General features: G+C 51.4%; 1 protein-coding gene across 4 annotated transcripts in view; it reads left to right on the top strand.

Annotated features, from left to right (window-relative positions):
* Window positions 1–15,171: 15,171 nt before the first annotated feature.
* The window catches only part of LOC149125987 (uncharacterized), a 171,737-nt gene continuing 170,668 nt past the window's right edge, over window positions 15,172–16,240 (top strand). For 2 of the 4 annotated variants that reach the window (XM_089334801.1, XM_089334800.1), the window contains exon 1: window positions 15,180–16,049. In XM_089334801.1, the coding sequence (XP_089190927.1) occupies window positions 15,427–16,049 (623 nt within the window). In that variant the 5' untranslated portion in view covers window positions 15,180–15,426. Of the gene's footprint in view, window positions 16,050–16,240 lie in introns of all 4 variants that reach the window. The other 2 variants (XM_089334802.1, XM_089334799.1) reach the window with 2 other exon arrangements.

The following is a 16,240-nucleotide window of genomic DNA, read 5'->3' as shown; positions in this document are numbered from 1 at the left end:
GGGGAGAATTTGACAGAAACCACTGCGCCCAAGTTCCCTCACAGTGGTACTGTGGGTCTGTATCATTATATCCTGATAGTATACACAACATCAAGTCTGCGAAATTCTTGCACAAAATTTAAAAAACAATCTAATCATGAGAAAACATCAAACTCAAATTGAAAAACATTCTGTAAAATAACTGTCTAGCAATGTTCCAAACTGTCAAAGTCATGAAAAACAGATAATTTTCACAGATTAGAGTAGATTAAGTAGATTTAAAAAAAAAAAAAAACTAAATATAGCAGTGATTCCTCATCTGAATGTGAACCAAAAGAAATACATCAGTGGGGAAACTGACAAAATTCAAAGTCTACTAATTTTCTGATTTCAGTAATAGTAATATGGTTACGTGAGATGTTTGAAATAGGGAGACTATGAGTGATATGTGGAAACTCTACACTGCTATAATTTTGCTACTTCTCCGTAAGCCTAAAATTATTTCTGGGTTGACGATGTGGTACAGCAGGTTAAGCTGCCACTTTCAACACTGCCAGCATCCCATATGAGCACGGACTGAAGCCCCAGCTGCTCCACTTCCAGCTCCCTGCTAATGTGCTTAGGAAAGGAGTGGGAGACGGCTCAAGTCTTTGGGCTCCTGCACCCATGTGGGAGACCAGGATGGAGTTCCAGGCTCTTGGCTTCATCATGGCACAGCCTGGATCTTTGCAGGCATTTTAGGGGTGAACCAGCAGTAGAAGAGATATCCATCCCTCTGTCTCTTTCTCTCTCTCTCTCAACTCTGCATTTCAAATAATTATGTATATTTTTAAAATAATTTCAAAGAAAGAAGAATTTTTGGTTGTTCTTGTCTGCATTTGGTAAATGAGCACACGAAAGAGATGACCTCAGAAAAGGATGTTGTGGCTTATGAGCAGAAAAGCATTAGGGGGCCTACAAGCTCAGAAATTTGCCTGCTTGAAAACCAACTGCTACTAGATTGATTGATTGATTTATATATTTAGAAAAGCAGAGAAACAGATAAACATCTCCCATCCACAACAGCCAGAGCTGAGGTGGGCCGGATCCAGGAGCCAAGAACGCAATGTGGATCCCCTCGGGGGTGGCAGGGATTCAACTACCTGAGCCATTTCCTGCTGCATCCCAAGATGAGCACTAGAAGGAAGCTGAGGACCGGAGCAGGGGCGTTGTAGGCTGAGCCTCCACCTGCAGCACTAGAAGGAAGCTGAGGACCGGAGCAGGGGCGTTGTAGGCTGAGCCTCCACCTGCAGCACCGGCATCCCGTATGGACACCAGTTCATCTCCCTGCTGCTCCTCTTCCAATCCAGCTCTCTGCTATGGCCTGAAAGCAGTGGAAGATGGCCAAAGTTCTTGGACCCCTGCACCCACATGGGAGACTCAGAGGAAGCTCCTGGCTTCTGGCTTCAGATTGGCCCAGCTTACGCTGTTGTGGCCACTCAGGGAGTGGACCAGCAGATGGAAGACCTTTCTCTGTCTCTCCCTCTCTCTGTAACTCTACCTCTCAGGTAAATAAATAAATCTTTTTTAAAAGAGAAGGAGGAGAAGGAGGAGGAAAAGGAAGGAGAAAGAAGGAGGAAGCTGAGCTTAGGAGCCAAGTTGGTGATAGGCACTTCAGGGCCCTGGAAAGCAAAGGAAGAAACATACATGACGTAACCCTGCAGGAGTCCTGAGAGAGGCAGAGAAGGGAAAAACATACACCAGGTAAACGTCAGATGTTGTATCTGCAGAAAGTCTTGCCCATCTCCAATCTGAGTACTCTGTGAACTTTGCAAAATACACCTCTCTGGTGTCAGTTTCCTGATTGGTTCAGGGAGAATACCTCATTAGCATATGCCTTGACCAGTCAGGTGAACTTCCTTCCTTAGAAACGCATAAAAAGCTTGAGAAAGGTACTCCTGGTCAACCATCCTTTTGAGACCTCTCTCAGCTGCTGGGGGCTCTCTCTACTTCTTTTAATAAACTTCCTTTGCTTGGCTTACCCTTTCTTGTCTGTATGACTCATTCTTCATGGTCATGATACGGAAGAGGGGGTGCAACACAGATAACTGCAGCACTCCTTGACAAACCCGGAAGACAGGAGAGGTTGTAACACACAAAGCTGCAGCACAGGGAGCTGTAACCCAGGCACTGTGTCACAGGAGCCGTGCTGTTTCTGAAGAATCTGGTTAAAAGAAGAATCCACCACATCTCTGGGGGACGATACAGCAATTGCCAGCACTACTGCAACAGTGGGATTCGAACTCAGGCTTTCTGACGTAGGCTCTGGGCATCCCAGGTGGCGTCTTAACTGGTACCCCAAACGTCATTTGCTGCTGGATTTTTTATTTTTTTATTTTTTTTTTGACAGGCAGAGTGGACAGTGAGAGAGAGAGAGACAGAGAGAAAGGTCTTCCTTTGCCGTTGGTTCACCCTCCAATGGCCGCCGCGGCCAGCGCGCTGCGGCCGGCACACCGCGCTGATCTGATGGCAGGAGCCAGGAGCCAGGTGCTTTTCCTGGTCTCCCATGGGGTGCAGGGCCCAAGCACCTGGGCCATCCTCCACTGCACTCCCTGGCCACAGCAGAGGGCTGGCCTGGAAGAGGGGCAACCGGGACAGAATCCAGCGCCCCGACCGGGACTAGAACCCAGTGTGCCGGCGCCGCTAGGCGGAGGATTAGCCTAGTGAGCCGCGGCGCTGGCCTGCTGCTGGATTTTAAATTGTAAGAAGTGGGATTTTAGAAGCTTCCAGGAGCAAGCATCCAGTAAGCCTTCTCAATAAACAAGTGGCTCAGGCATACAGAAAAGATCAGATGAAGGCTGTGGTCATCTCACATGTTTCGGATAGCCAAAAGTTAGCTGCCTTTAGGTAGAGGAAAGTCATGGGGGTAAAGAAACAAAAATAAATAAACAAACATGAGAATTATGCTAGGAGTGAACTCTGAGTGTGATTTTGATGCATAAAACTGATGAAAAGTAAGTAGATCAGAAGCCTATAAAGTTTTAAAGGAAACTGTATTTCCCAATAAACCTAAAATCAGACTTCAAAAGCTTTTTAAAAACTATTTTTATAGGTTTACTCATTTATATACTTGAAAAGCAGAGTATCAATAAGAGAAGGAGAGACAGTGAAAGAGAGAAAGAGAGAGAAAGATCTTCCATCCATTTGTTTACTCCCCAAATGGCTGCAACAGCCATGTCTGGGCCAGGCTGAAACCAGGAGCCAGGAACTCCGGCAGGGTCTCCTATGTGGGTGGAAGGGATCCGAATACTGACCTCCCAGGAGCATTATCAGGAAGCTGGACCAGAAGCAGAGCAGAGGGCCAGCATTGTAACACAGCAGGTTAAGCCACTATCTATGACACCAGCATCCCATATGGGCTCCAATTTGAGATGCAGCTGCTCCACTTCTGATCCAGCTCCCTAATTCAGCTAATGTGCCTGGGAAAGCAGCAGAAGATGGCCCAAGTCCTTGGGCCCCTGCACTCATGTGGGAGACCCAGGAGAAGCTCCAGGCTTCTGGCTTTAGCCCTGGCCGTTGTAGCCATTTGGGGAGTGAACCAGCAGATGGAACATCTCTCTCTTTTTGAGTCTCTCTCTGTAACTCTGCCTTTCAAATAAGTAAAAATAAAATATAACATAATAAACTAATATGAAAAATCTTTTTTTAAAAAGAAGAAGCATAGCAGCCAGCAGTTAAACCTGCACTCCAGCACTGGATGGCAGTGTTGTAGGTGGCTGCTGCGCCCACTGTGCCACCACACAGATCCGTTAAAAAGCCTTTTCATGGTTAAGCGGTGAAACAACCTTTGCTACCACCTCTCCAGGCTTTCTCCAGTGAATGGTAACTATCGCAAATTGTACAACCCCCAGGGAATATGGTCTAGCAGTGGTCTAGGAAGATGATGAATGAAGAGGGTGGAGCTCGGGACACAAGGATGCCCTCCCCCGCAGCGAGCAGAATCAGATGAGGGCTTCACAGAGTCTATTTAGGGCTTTCCATCATTTCTGTAGACCAGCGAGTGACGCTGTGTGGCTTGTACTCCTCCCTTTTCTGGAAGGTGAGTGTGCCAGTCCTGCTCTCCTCTCTTATGTAGGAGACACATAGCACCTGCTGATGAAGCACATCGGCTGTCTGACCAGGAAAACACACCTGCGCTGAGAAGGAGGCCTGCCCATCAACTGCAGACCCTGGAGGCCGTGATGAGACGAATTTCAGGTGTCTCAGGGCAGGTGCGTATGTCTTAAGTGTGAGAAAAGAAGGGGACAAAATTATATTTGGTGACCGCAGAGATGAACTGTGATAAAGAATTCTGATGTTCACCAAGAAACATGTCTCGCCTCTGCTCCCTGGACATCATACTCCCCAGTCCTCTTACATTTACCAGGGGGCCCCAGGCCTGAATTCTGGTCGTTAGAATGGGACCAGAACTGTTGGACACCACTTTCAGGCTTGGTCCCTAAAACCTGCAGGAAATTCTCCATCTTCCACCTTTCCTGGTCTGCTGCATGTTCCTAGGAAATGGTAGAGCCACCCACGGAGGCTGCCTGGCTTCCGGAGTGACTGAGATAAAGAACAGCCTCACCATGCGGCACTAGACTACAGCGTGGCTGAGAAACCACCCTTGGTTGTGGGAAGCCACTGAGGATGGGGAGGACTTTGCTATAGCAGTTTCACAGAGTGCTACTTGAATGGCCCCTGAGGAGTCTTTCCTGTGTTCGCACCCTTGCTCCCTCCCTTACTGACTCTGACATCACCTGAGGTGGTGACAGAAGCAGAGGTTGGGAAGGTGTGTGTACCTTAGGGCTTTCCTTCTCTGCCTGCTGGCAACTCCCCTTCCACCAACTACAGATGCACAGGCTGACCTTCTGAGGACCCAAGCACCTGCCATCAGCCCCACCAGCCAGGCATCCAGCCTCAGACACTTGCCTGATGAATGCAGTCACCCAAGTGGCCCAAGGCAAGACCAGAGAAGAACCTCCCTGCTGAACACAGCCCAAATCATTGGCTCACGGAATCTATGAACAAATAAAATGGGTGCCACTTTAAGCCACTGAGTTTTAGGTTGGGTTTGGAACATGGCAACTGATAACTGGCAGCTTTTTCTGACTGGTGCAGTGAGGCAGAGATAAAGCTGATCTTCACCGGAAGTGACCAGGCCTAGAGAAAGGCTTCAGAGTCCCAGTCCCTCCCCAGCCACCCAGCTCTGTGAGCAGCCTGGGAGCTTACCCGCATGCCACAGCACAGGGGTCTGGGAACTGTTCCAGGAGGCGCCCTCCTCACCTATAAAATTGGCTTAGACCAATTATGCACTTGTTATTGCTGTCATGGACATTTCCTCCAGCTCTTTGTCCCCTCCCCACCCACTTGGCCACCCCTCACCTCTTCTAGGCTAGGACATTTAGAGTCGACTGATTCCGGGATGGAATATTGTCTTAAAATGGTCTCAGTTCCCTAGAATCTGGGAGAGGCAGAAGTCACACGCTAATATTCCAGTGAGTCACTACAAATGACACCTAACCCTGTCCTTGTAGGGGAGAACATAACAAAAGTCCAGCAAGGTTTGAGAGGTCCTGGAACAGAATGGCCTATGCTGCTTTCCCACATGGAGCCCCAGAGAGACATCCCAGGAAGGAATGAAGGTGTAGTGCCTCTAGGCAGATGGGTCTTGGCCTAGCAGAGGATTCCTGGTGCCCAAGAGGGTGCCGGAAGTGGCAGAGAGCTACACGAGACCCAAGGAGTCTCACAGTCAGGAATAAGCAATGAATGACAGCAGTGACCCATGTTGTGTCACCACCAAGGATCAGAAACCCTTTCTCTCACCTCCTGATACCCCATAGGCCCTTGTGAACTCAGAAGCAAGACTGCACAGCAGCTAGGGGGCCCAGAATTAACTGAGAGAAAGCAAGTTACAGAGAAATTCAGTCCTGCCGTACTCGAATCTATGGAGTGAAGTTTGCCCACTACCTGGGGTTTAAGCAATTACAAAATTACTTCCTGAGCTATCATTTGGCACATAGGAGGAGGAGTCATTAAAAACCTCACGGAGGGGCAGGCGTTTAGTCCAGCAGCTAAAACACTGAAGTCCCACATCAGAGGAGAATCGGATTTGATCCCTGGCTCTAGTTCCTGACTCAAACTTCCTGCCAATGTACTTCCTGGGAGGCAGCAGGTGGTGGTTCAAGTACTTGGGTCCCTGTCACTCACATGGGAGATCTGGACTGAATGCCTGACTCCTGGCCCTGGCCAGGCACAGCCCGGCTCTTTCTAGCATTTGGGGAGTGAACCAGCAGATGGGAGACAGTTCTTTCGTTCTCTCTCTCTCTCTCTCTCTCTCAGAGACACACACACACAAACACACACATACACACACACACACAAACCTTTTTAGGCTCTTGAGAACTATGAATCATGTAAAAGGTATGCGTGGATTTCAAAAATATTTGAATTAAAAGAAATTAATCTTTTGATTCTATTCCACAAACTTTCTGAAGTACATGATACATACAACAAAAATGGATAGGACGGGGCTGGTGCTGTGGCATAGCAGGTAAGGCCGCCACCTGCAACGCCAGCATCCCATATGGGCACCGGCTCTCAAATTTTAGGGGAACACCAAGAACCCTCTGAAGCCTCGTTCTTCACATGCTGAGAAATATCACCTTAAATGAACTAGCTAGGGGTTGGCGCTGTGGTGTAGTAGGCTAAGACCGCCTGGGGTGCTGGCCTCCCATATGGGTGCCAGTTCTAGTCCCAGCTGCTCCTCTTCTGATCCAGCTCTCTGCTGTGGCCTGGGAAAGCAGTGGAAGATGGCACAAATCCTTGGGCCCCTGCACCCGCATGGGAGACCTGGAAGAAACTCCTGGCTCCTGGCTTTGGATTGGCCTAAGCTCTGGCCATCGCAGCCATCTGGGGAGTGAACTAGGGGATGGAAGACCTCTCTCTCTCTCTCTCTCTCTCTCTCTCTCTCTCATGCCTCTCTGTAACTCTGCATTTCAAATAAATAAATAAATTCTTAAGGAAAAAAATGGATAGGGTGGTTTGTTAGACTCCATATATATGTATTTACCTACCTTCAGTTGCAAATGCACATTAACAAGTTGGCCACAAGGTGGTACTAGAAAGCTACATTTTGGTGTTTTTTTTTTTTTTTTTTTTTTTTTTTTTGACAGGCAGAGTGGACAGTGAGAGAGAGAGACAGAGAGAAAGGTCTTCCTTTGCCGTTGGTTCACCCTCCAATGGCCGCCACTGCAGCCGGCGCACCGCGCTGATCCGATGGCAGGAGCCAGGAGCCAGGTGCTTTTCCTGGTCTCCCATGGGGTGCAGGGCCCAAGCACCTGGGCCATCCTCCACTGCACTCCCTGGCCATAGCAGAGAGCTGACCTGGAAGAGGGGCAACCGGGACAGAATCCGATGCCCCAACCGGGACTAGAATCCGGTGTGCCGGCGCCGCAAGGTGGAGGATTAGCCTAGTGAGCCACGGCGCCGGCTCAAAAGCTACATTTTGTTTGTGAGCCTAAGTCTTGAAAATCACTTAACATGCAAGTTACATGAATTATTGTAATAACCTCAGCAATTACAGTACAAATAAAGTTAGATGGCAGCAACACACTACTAAAAACTCTTAACAGACTCTCTACTAGTTTGTGTTCTTCCTTTTTCTTATTTGCTAACATGTAATAGGATAGCCTTGTGCAAAATCAATCACAAGGGGCCAGTGTTGTGAGTGAACAAGCAGACAGGATAATTCTCTCTCTCTCTCCTCTCTCTCTCTCTCTCTGTTATTCTGCCTTTCAAATTAAATAAATAAATCCTTTTCTTAAAAAACCTGCAAACAGCAAGGGTTACTGCTCAATAGTTAATGTTTCCATTTTACTAAAGAGCCCAGTTTTTAAAACACAGGCAAAATGTACCATTGTGGATGGTTGAAGGATTGGATACATCTTCATTTGCCTTGACAGTATATTTGCATCCCACAAAATAATGATTTTGTTTTCCCCATAGCACACTCAGTTCTTTGTAAATGCATTTTGCTTTTCACCTTCACGAGTGTAATCCCGGTCATCACTGAACTTGTGACGACCGGCGAGTGTTCCTGGTCCTATTCTTTCTAGTCTGGGCGTGTTTGGAAACACTGACACATTTTAAAAAGTCGTGAGTAGTTAAGTTAGTAAACCTACTTACATACGTGTGATAGACTGAACGAGAGATTAGGACTGCAACATATGAGTCCAGGAAGGACCATTCATTCCATACAGAAATGAAAGGGGCTTCAGAGCTATGTGCTAAAATCCATGTGGATGGCAACTGCCATACCTCTCCCCCAAACAATCCCCAGTGCTACTCCCCACTTCCCTCTCCTGTGACTACTGCTCCACCACTCTCGGAACGGGGCCTGAGAGGCATGCGGGTTCCCATCGGTGCCTTCATGCCCTTCTTCAGCCTTTTCTCCTCCTCCAGACCACAGGACCTCTCTAACAATCTATTTCCAGATGGTTCTCTGCCAGTGCTAAGGGATGAGCAGCCTCCAGGGCCCCATGTCAATAGGGAGTCTTAAAGAGGAACCTTCACAACGTGAAGAAATCAGTCTCTAGTGTGATTTCGGGCAATGCTATGGCTAATGAGGAGTTTGCAAAAGGGACTCCGTTTTACTATGCCCCAAGTACTGCTATGCCCCAGAGCACCCCAGTCACTACTCTTACTTGAGAGACTGACCCTTGTCAAGAGTTAGGGAACATGTGAGCAGAGAGCAAGCTCTACCTTACTGGTCGTTCTCCAGAGTAATGGGTGAGTGAAGCTTTCACTGGCAAAGACATTATGGAATTTTAGAAGTAGAAGGGACCTTTGGGGTTCCGTCAGACCATTTCACTAAACCTGAGTAAATGAAAGGGTGGCATGGCTGGGTGGATTGCCTGACACTGTGCAGTGACACGAAGACCTAAGACTAGACCTTCCTCCCACAGCACTTCACACCATTGCTCCAGTTCTGCCTCGTATCATTAGATGTCAAGGCCAGCCCGTGGCATCTGACCCTCGGACAGGCCCCTTAGCCAGGAGTGGTCAGACGGGACAGTTCCTCGCCAGGAAGGCTTTAATCTATCAGCCCTGAGCAAGCGGGGCTTGGGCCTCAAAGATCAGATTGTGGCTTCCTGTTCATGCAGCCGCATGTTGAATTGCCAGCTGCCTCCAGCCCTCCTCCACTCATCATTCACAACTGCAGCAGCCGCTCGTGCGCTGTCTTGCTGTCTCCTTGTCAGTGCACAGCTGAGTAAGCAGTCTGCTATCTCCACAGGCTCTTGAGACGGTCCCTCGATGAGACTGGCAGGGCCCGTGCAAAAATGCTGCACTCACGAGCAGCTCAGACACAGCGCCAGCGTCTCCGTCTCTCGGCATACTTGTCCTGCCCAGTGTGACCAGGGGACATGTGCCTTTTCTGGAGACCATGGTGAGGGACACTTCAGGACTTGGCTGTTGGGAGCAGCCAGTGTGTGGAAACAGCGCAGCCTGTTCTCTGGATCCATGCTGGTCTGAGGGTACAGAACAAAGGGTAATATCAGCCTGTGGTTGGATCAGTAACAAGGAGAATGGTAAAGTCATTCTGAGACATTTTTTAAAGTTTGTATTGTGGAAAATTCCAAACCCCAAGTTTCCAAAAGAGTAGGATGAATCCCTATGTATGCATAACCCAGCCACAACTGTCTGTTACTGTTTAAAAACTTCTTACATGGGGCCGGCGCTGTGGCACAGCGGGTTAACGCCCTAGCCTGAAGCACCGGCATCCCATATGGGCACCGGTTCAAGACCTGGCTGCTCCACTTCCAATCCAGCTCTCTGAAGTGGCCTGGGAAATCAGTAGAAGATGGCCCAAGTCCTTGGGCTCCTGCACCCACGTAGGAGACCCAGAAGAAGCTCCTGGCTCCTGTCTTCAGTTTTGGCACAGCTCCAGCCGTTGAGGCCATCTGGGGAATGAACCAGCAGATGGAAACTCTCTCTCTCTCTTGCTCTCCTCCTTTCCTCTCTCTGTGTAACTCTGACTTTCAAATAAATAAATCTTAAAAAAAAAACTTCTTACATGGGGCCGGCATTGTGGCGTAGCAGGTTAAGCTGCAGCCTGCAGTACCAGCATCCCATATGGGCAGCAGTTTAAGTTCAGGCTGCTCTACTTCCAGTCCAGCTCCCTGCAAACGTGCCTGGGAAAACCAGTGGAGGATGGCCCAAGTCCTTGGGCCCCTGCAATCATGTGGGAGACCCTGATGAAGCTTCTGGTTTCAGCTAGGCTCAGCCCCAGCTGTTGCTCTCATTTGAGGAGTGAACCAGTGGATGATAGATCTCTCTCTCACTCTCTCTCTCTCTCTCTCTCTGTAACTCTGCCTTTCAAATAAATACATCTTTAAAAAAAGTTTTACATTTATTTTCATTTATTGTAAGGCAGATACACAGAAACACAAAGATTTTTCCATCTACTAGGTCACTCCTCAAATGCCTTCAGCAGCCATGCCTGAGCCAGGCTGAAGCCAGGGGCCAGGAACTCATTCTGGGTCTCCTAGAGGGGCGGCAGTGACCCAAGTACTTCAGTGATCATCTGCCGCCTCCTAGGGTGCACAGTAGCAGGGAGCTGGATTGGAAGCCGAGGTGGGATTCAAACAAGGCACTCTGACATGGGATGTGGGTGCCGCACTGTGCCACAGCAGCTGCCCTCATCTGCCACTCACGGTCCATTTGCAGCTCTGTACACTTCCTACTCTCTCGTCATCATTTTAAAAGTAAATGTATAGGCCGGTGCCACAGCTCACTATGCTAATCCTTCACCTGCAGCGCCGGTACCTGGGGTCTTAGTCCTGGGTGGGGTGCCGGATTTTGTCCTGGTTGCTCCTCTTCCAGCCCAGCTCTCTGCAATGGCCTGGGAAAGCAGTAGAAGATGGACCAACTCCTTGAGCCCCTGCATCCACATGGGAGACCTGGAAGAAGCTCCTGGCTCCTGGCTTCAGATTGGTGCAGCTCTAGCCATTGTGGCCATCTGGGAAGTGAATCAGCGGGTGCAAGACCTCTCTGTCTCTTTTTGCCTCTCTGTAACTGAGTAAGTGCCAGGTGCAGGGCTTTTCTTCACGGCCAGCACTACTCGCCAGAGCTGGGTGGAGGTGGGCGGGAAGTGAGTTCACTTAGGTGCTGAGGCCACAGCTGTGCGTGTGCTGGGCCTGCCCCACGTGCTCCCTCTTGTGCTTGCCACACCCTTTTGCTGCAAAGGAGAAATGTGAGCAGCTTACCTACAGAGGTGCCGTGTGCACCAGGAAACGGCAGGGACTCTCTCCAGAGACCTGAATCTAAATACTGTGTGGCTAAATCCTATATCTGAACACAGAAAGAAAAATACAAAACATTTAAAAAATATATTGATTTGTTTGAAAGGTAGAATTACAGAGGCAGAGAGAGAGAGAGAGAGAGAGGTCTTCCATCCGCTGGTTCACTCCCCAGAAGGCTGCAATGGCAGGAGCTGCGCCAATCCAAAGCCAAGAGCCAGGAGCTTCTTCTGGGTCTCCCACATGGGTTCAGGGGCCCAAGGACTTGGGCCATCTTCTACTGCTTTCCCAGGCCATAGCAGAGAGCTGGATTGGAAATGGAACAGTCGGGACTCGAACTGGTGCCCATATGGGATGCCAACACTGCAGGGAGCGGCTTTACCCATTATGCCACAGTGCCAGCCCTGATAGAAAACATTTTAAGGATAGCGTCTGATGACGCCTGATATCCGGCAACAATGGACCTGGGATCCAGGGCTAGGAATCAAGGGTGAAAGCAGAAGTGACCACACTCACCTTGGCACTCCATGACTTAATCTGTGCCTCCTGTAGCCAAAACTCTGGGCTCTCCAAGGTTAGATGTCCTAGACTCCAAATTAAGGAGCCTTCCACCAAGTGCTAGAGCAAGAGCTCCATTGCAGATGTGGCCTGGGCGCTTCAGACCCCTATGACTGGGTGTCAGCAGGTCAGAAGAAAAGGCACCATCTTGGCTGGGTAACTGACCGTGCTCATCAAGGGGTGGCAGGACCATTGCTACACGGTACGGGCAAAGAGGAAGATGTTTAACACGCGAGTGATTCATTTGGACACCTTTTGGTACGCCCTTACCCAGGTACAGCGGTAAATGGACAAACGCAGCAATCCCAAGCTTTTCAGGATAAAGCATTGTGTCACCAGGAAAGTGACCTTGGCCAGCTCTCGGAGGGTGAGGTGAGCCTAGAGTTGTTAGTGGAGGTGGGAGACAGTGCTAACTGGGACCTGAGACCTGCAGCAGGTGGTGAGGACTGACTTTCCTCCCACTAATCTCCTCTTCTAAGATGAAAGAGAGGCCCACGAGAACCCAAGGGGAGCTGCTCCCCAAGCACAGAATGAAGAAGTGAACACAAATGACTCAAGGGGTGAACTGTGACGAACTTCGAGCTGCACCAGCCAGCCCTCCCTTCAAAAAAGGACTTGCTGCCCCGGCGGCTGGGAGTGCTGTGAGGATCACCTTCCACCGCCTGTCTACCAGGAACTGACTCGGTTGCAGTCACCCAGCCCAGGGTCACTACTCTCCTGGGTGTGAGTCCAGTGGGATGGGGATCCGCAGCCAGTGGGAGCCATAAAGGCCCAGACACAATCTGATACGTTGGGCAGAACGATGCTCCTCTAGAGGGCCACATCCTAATCCCAGGAGCCCATGAACATGTTACCTGGCAAGGAGAGGCTTAGGCTACAGATAGAATTCAGTCTGTTAATCAGCTAGGTTTCAGATGAAGCCACCATCCTGGATTACTGGGGAGCCCCGTATCATCGCGAGAGTCCTTCAAAGTATAAGATGGAGGCAGAAGAGGATATCAAGCCAGAGAGATTGGAAATGCTTTGAAGATGGAGGAAGGAGCAGAGAGCCAAGGACGGCAGACAGCCTCCGGCAGCTGGAAAAGGCAAGGAAATGACTCCTGGCTAAGCTGTCGGGGCAGAACAGTGCTGCTGTGCCTTGGTGCCAGCTCCCTGAGGCTCATTTCCGCTTTCTGACCCCCAGAGCTGTACAGCCACGTGTGCTGTGGTGGTTATTACAGCAGCGCTGGGAGAGCAGCACAGGCCTGCCTGGAGCGCCCGGTGGGGTCGGACAGGGCGACTCCCAGCCTGCGTCACAGCGGGGCTTCCCTCCGTCTCCTGCTTCCCTTCACACCGGCACGCTCCCCAGACTGCTCACACTTAGGATGACTTCCTGTAATTGTAAAGTTGTGAAGTCGCTAACTGTTGGTCCCTTTCCAGTGTCACCTTGAACGTGTAATGCCTACAGGAGAATGAATACAAACAGCACTGGCCCGATATTAAGACAACAGAAAGTAAATGTGCAGAACATGGGTTTCTTAGGAGGATGTGAATTCAATTCCAGCTCCTAGGGTTACCTACTTTATTGAATTCAGCCACCCTCCATGGCCACCTCCCCCGCCCTCCCCCATAAATAGGGAGATACGCGACGTGAGAAGGAAAAGCTGGGTAAGATCCAAGAGCTTGAAGCAAGTTCTATCTCAGACAAGTGCATGAAGCCTTCGCAGTGCTGGCCCCACAGTGTTTAGAATCTGGATGCTCGGCTGTGGGTCCTGCCCTCATCCCAGGCTTCTCCTTTGGATTTATCATCTTTACATTCAAGCGGAGTCTCCGACAGTCTCCGATAAGCTTTCAGCTGCAATGTCACAGGTTTCCTATCAGCTCAGAAGTGGATTCTTTTCTGGGATTCAGATCTGTCTGTTCAGCCATCTCTGAGTTATCCGAGCATGAGAATGTATCGTTTAGGAAATTTGTCAAGATCCACTTTTCGTGTCTTCAGATTTAACTTAAAGTGGTTTGAATTCAAGCCTCCAGAACCTTTGTGCACATTCTCTAAGGAGAAAAACATTTTTTGCTTTGACATGTAAACAGTTGAGGTTTACCCTGAACTTTCTGTATATATGGAGTGCGGTTACAGCGAGACTCCCTCAAATCCTGGAAATTTTCTGGGTTTCCAGACTCTCTCCATACATACCTAGAAAAATGCTTTTTTCTTTCTCTTTTTAATCCCAAACTATTGTCTAGGATGACTTCAGGGAACAAAGTTCTGTCTGGATGCATTGTCTTGTCAGACAACAATGAAAGATTTATTTTATGAAAATTAAATAAATAAAAATGTAAAAATGTGAGTGTGTATAAGGGAAGAAGCCAGGAGCTTCTTCTGGGTCTCCCATGTAGGTGCAGGGGCACAAGAACTTGGGCCATCTTCCACTGCTTTCCCAGGACATCAGCAGAGAGCTGGATCAGACGTGGAGCAGCAGGGACTTGAACCGGCGCCTTTATGGGATGCAGGCACCACAGACAGAGGTAGCTTTACCCACCTTATCTTTTTTTTTCCTTTTTAAAAGAGATTTATTTATTTATTTGAAAAGCAGAGGCAGAGAGAGGGAGAGAGAGAGGCAGAGGGTTCATTCCCAGATGGCCCAGGCTGGAGCTTTGCTGTTCCGAAGCCAGGAGCCAGGAGCCTCCAGATGGCCCAGGCCGGAGCTTTGCTGTTCCGAAGCCAGGAGCCAGGAGCTTCTTCGGGGTCTCCCATGTGGATGCAGGGCCCAAGGACTTGTGCCATCTTCTACTGCTTTCCCAGGCCATAGCAGAGAGCTGCATCAGAAGTGGAGCAGTCAGCCGACCCCACATTATCTTTAAATTCAGATTTTCAGTTCTCGCCCTCCTGTGAACAGGAGTATGTGTAGCACCCGTAGCAGCTCTGAGCTACTGGTGTCCGGGAGACTGACAAAGCTTTTCTGAGTTGATCATGTGTGCTGTCCCACTGTAAGGGCCCTGAAATACGGGGGGTGCCCATCCCACAAGAACTAGAGTAGGCACACATGCAGGGGTGCGGGTGCTGAGGAGGAGGGCGGTGGCCCCTTCCCTCTGACCTGGCTTCCTGCTGCTGCATTAAAAAACCTCATGGGGCCCGAGGCGCTCTGGCCTGGTGGTAAAGCCCCACCTATGACAGCCGCCATCCTCTGTGGTTGCTGGTTCGGATCCCGGCTGCTCCGCGTCTGCTCCAGCTCCCTGCTGATGCTCCCGGGGTGGGGGTGGGGGTGGGGGGTGGGGTATCAGCCGATGGTCCTGGCGTTTGCGCCCCTGCCACCCACGCGGGAGACCCGGAGCTCCCGGCTCAGGTCAGGGGGCGAGGGGCCCCTGAGGCCATCTGGGGGAGTGGACCAGCAGATGAAGGTCTCTAACTCTTTCAAGATAAATAAATAAATCTAAATGAACAAAACAAACGAAACCAGCCCAGAACCACCATCCTTGCAGCGGCTTGGTGGCTGAGGGCCGGCCGGGCTCAAACACCAGGGGCCGGGGGCTGGCTTCTCGCTCGCTCCGCCAGAGCGCACGCCTTCCAGAGCCTGGCGGTCAGCCGGCCGCAGGGATGAGTCGGCGGCCCCGCGCCAGCCTGCTCTGCCCGGGACGCTGCAGCGCGCGCGTTCGCCTCAGTTTTCTCTCCTGCAGGTTGGGGGCAACAGGCGCTGACCGCTGCCGGGCACCGGGTGGGCGCCGGCAATCTGCCCAACCCCGCTGGGCGCGCGCCCCTAGCACCTGCGGGACGGCACTGCGGTCGCGGACCCGGGGCGGGGGCCAGGAGCATCCTGCCCGGGACTCCGAGGAAGCCAGACCGTGGCCGAGAGGGTCGCGGGTGCGGGCATTCGCGGAGAGGGGCCGGCCGCCCCGCGTCCAGGGAGACGGGCGCGGGCCCGGAGTGGGCGCCCGTGCCAGGCGCGGCGCCGCACCGACCCCGCGCGGCCGGGGCCGCCGGGGCCGGACCCCCGGAGAGGCGGAGCCCCCGGCGGCGGCGCGGCCACTGGGCATGCTCGGCCCGCAGGTTGGCGGCCGCCGCGCGGGGCCGCGCATGATGGCGGCGGCGGCGGCGGGGAGCGCGGGCAGCGGCGGCGGCAGCGGCGGCGGCGGCAGCGACACGTCCAGCACCGGCGAGGAGGAGCGCGTGCGGCTCCTCTTCCAGACGTGCGACGGCGATGGCGACGGCTACATCAGCAGGTAGGGGCAGGGGCCGCCCCCCGCCCGTGCGCCCCAACTTCGCGCAAGTTGCCCCAGAGCGCGGGGCGGGACCGCGTCCGGCCGGGGGCTGCTCGGTGCGCTCGCGGCTGCGGGTTTCCTCCGCGCTGGCTTTGTTTCGGGGGACGTCCCGGGGCGCGCCCGCCTGCGCGGCGGGCGACGGCGTCGGTGGG

The sequence above is a fragment of the Oryctolagus cuniculus genome, chromosome 6 (genome assembly GCF_051225735.1).
Source record: "Oryctolagus cuniculus isolate XC-2025 breed Fujian yellow rabbit chromosome 6, ASM5122573v1, whole genome shotgun sequence".
Lineage (NCBI taxonomy): Eukaryota > Metazoa > Chordata > Mammalia > Lagomorpha > Leporidae > Oryctolagus > Oryctolagus cuniculus.
The sequence above is the reverse complement of the archived record's forward strand: the minus strand, read 5'-3'. Positions and strand labels throughout refer to the sequence as shown.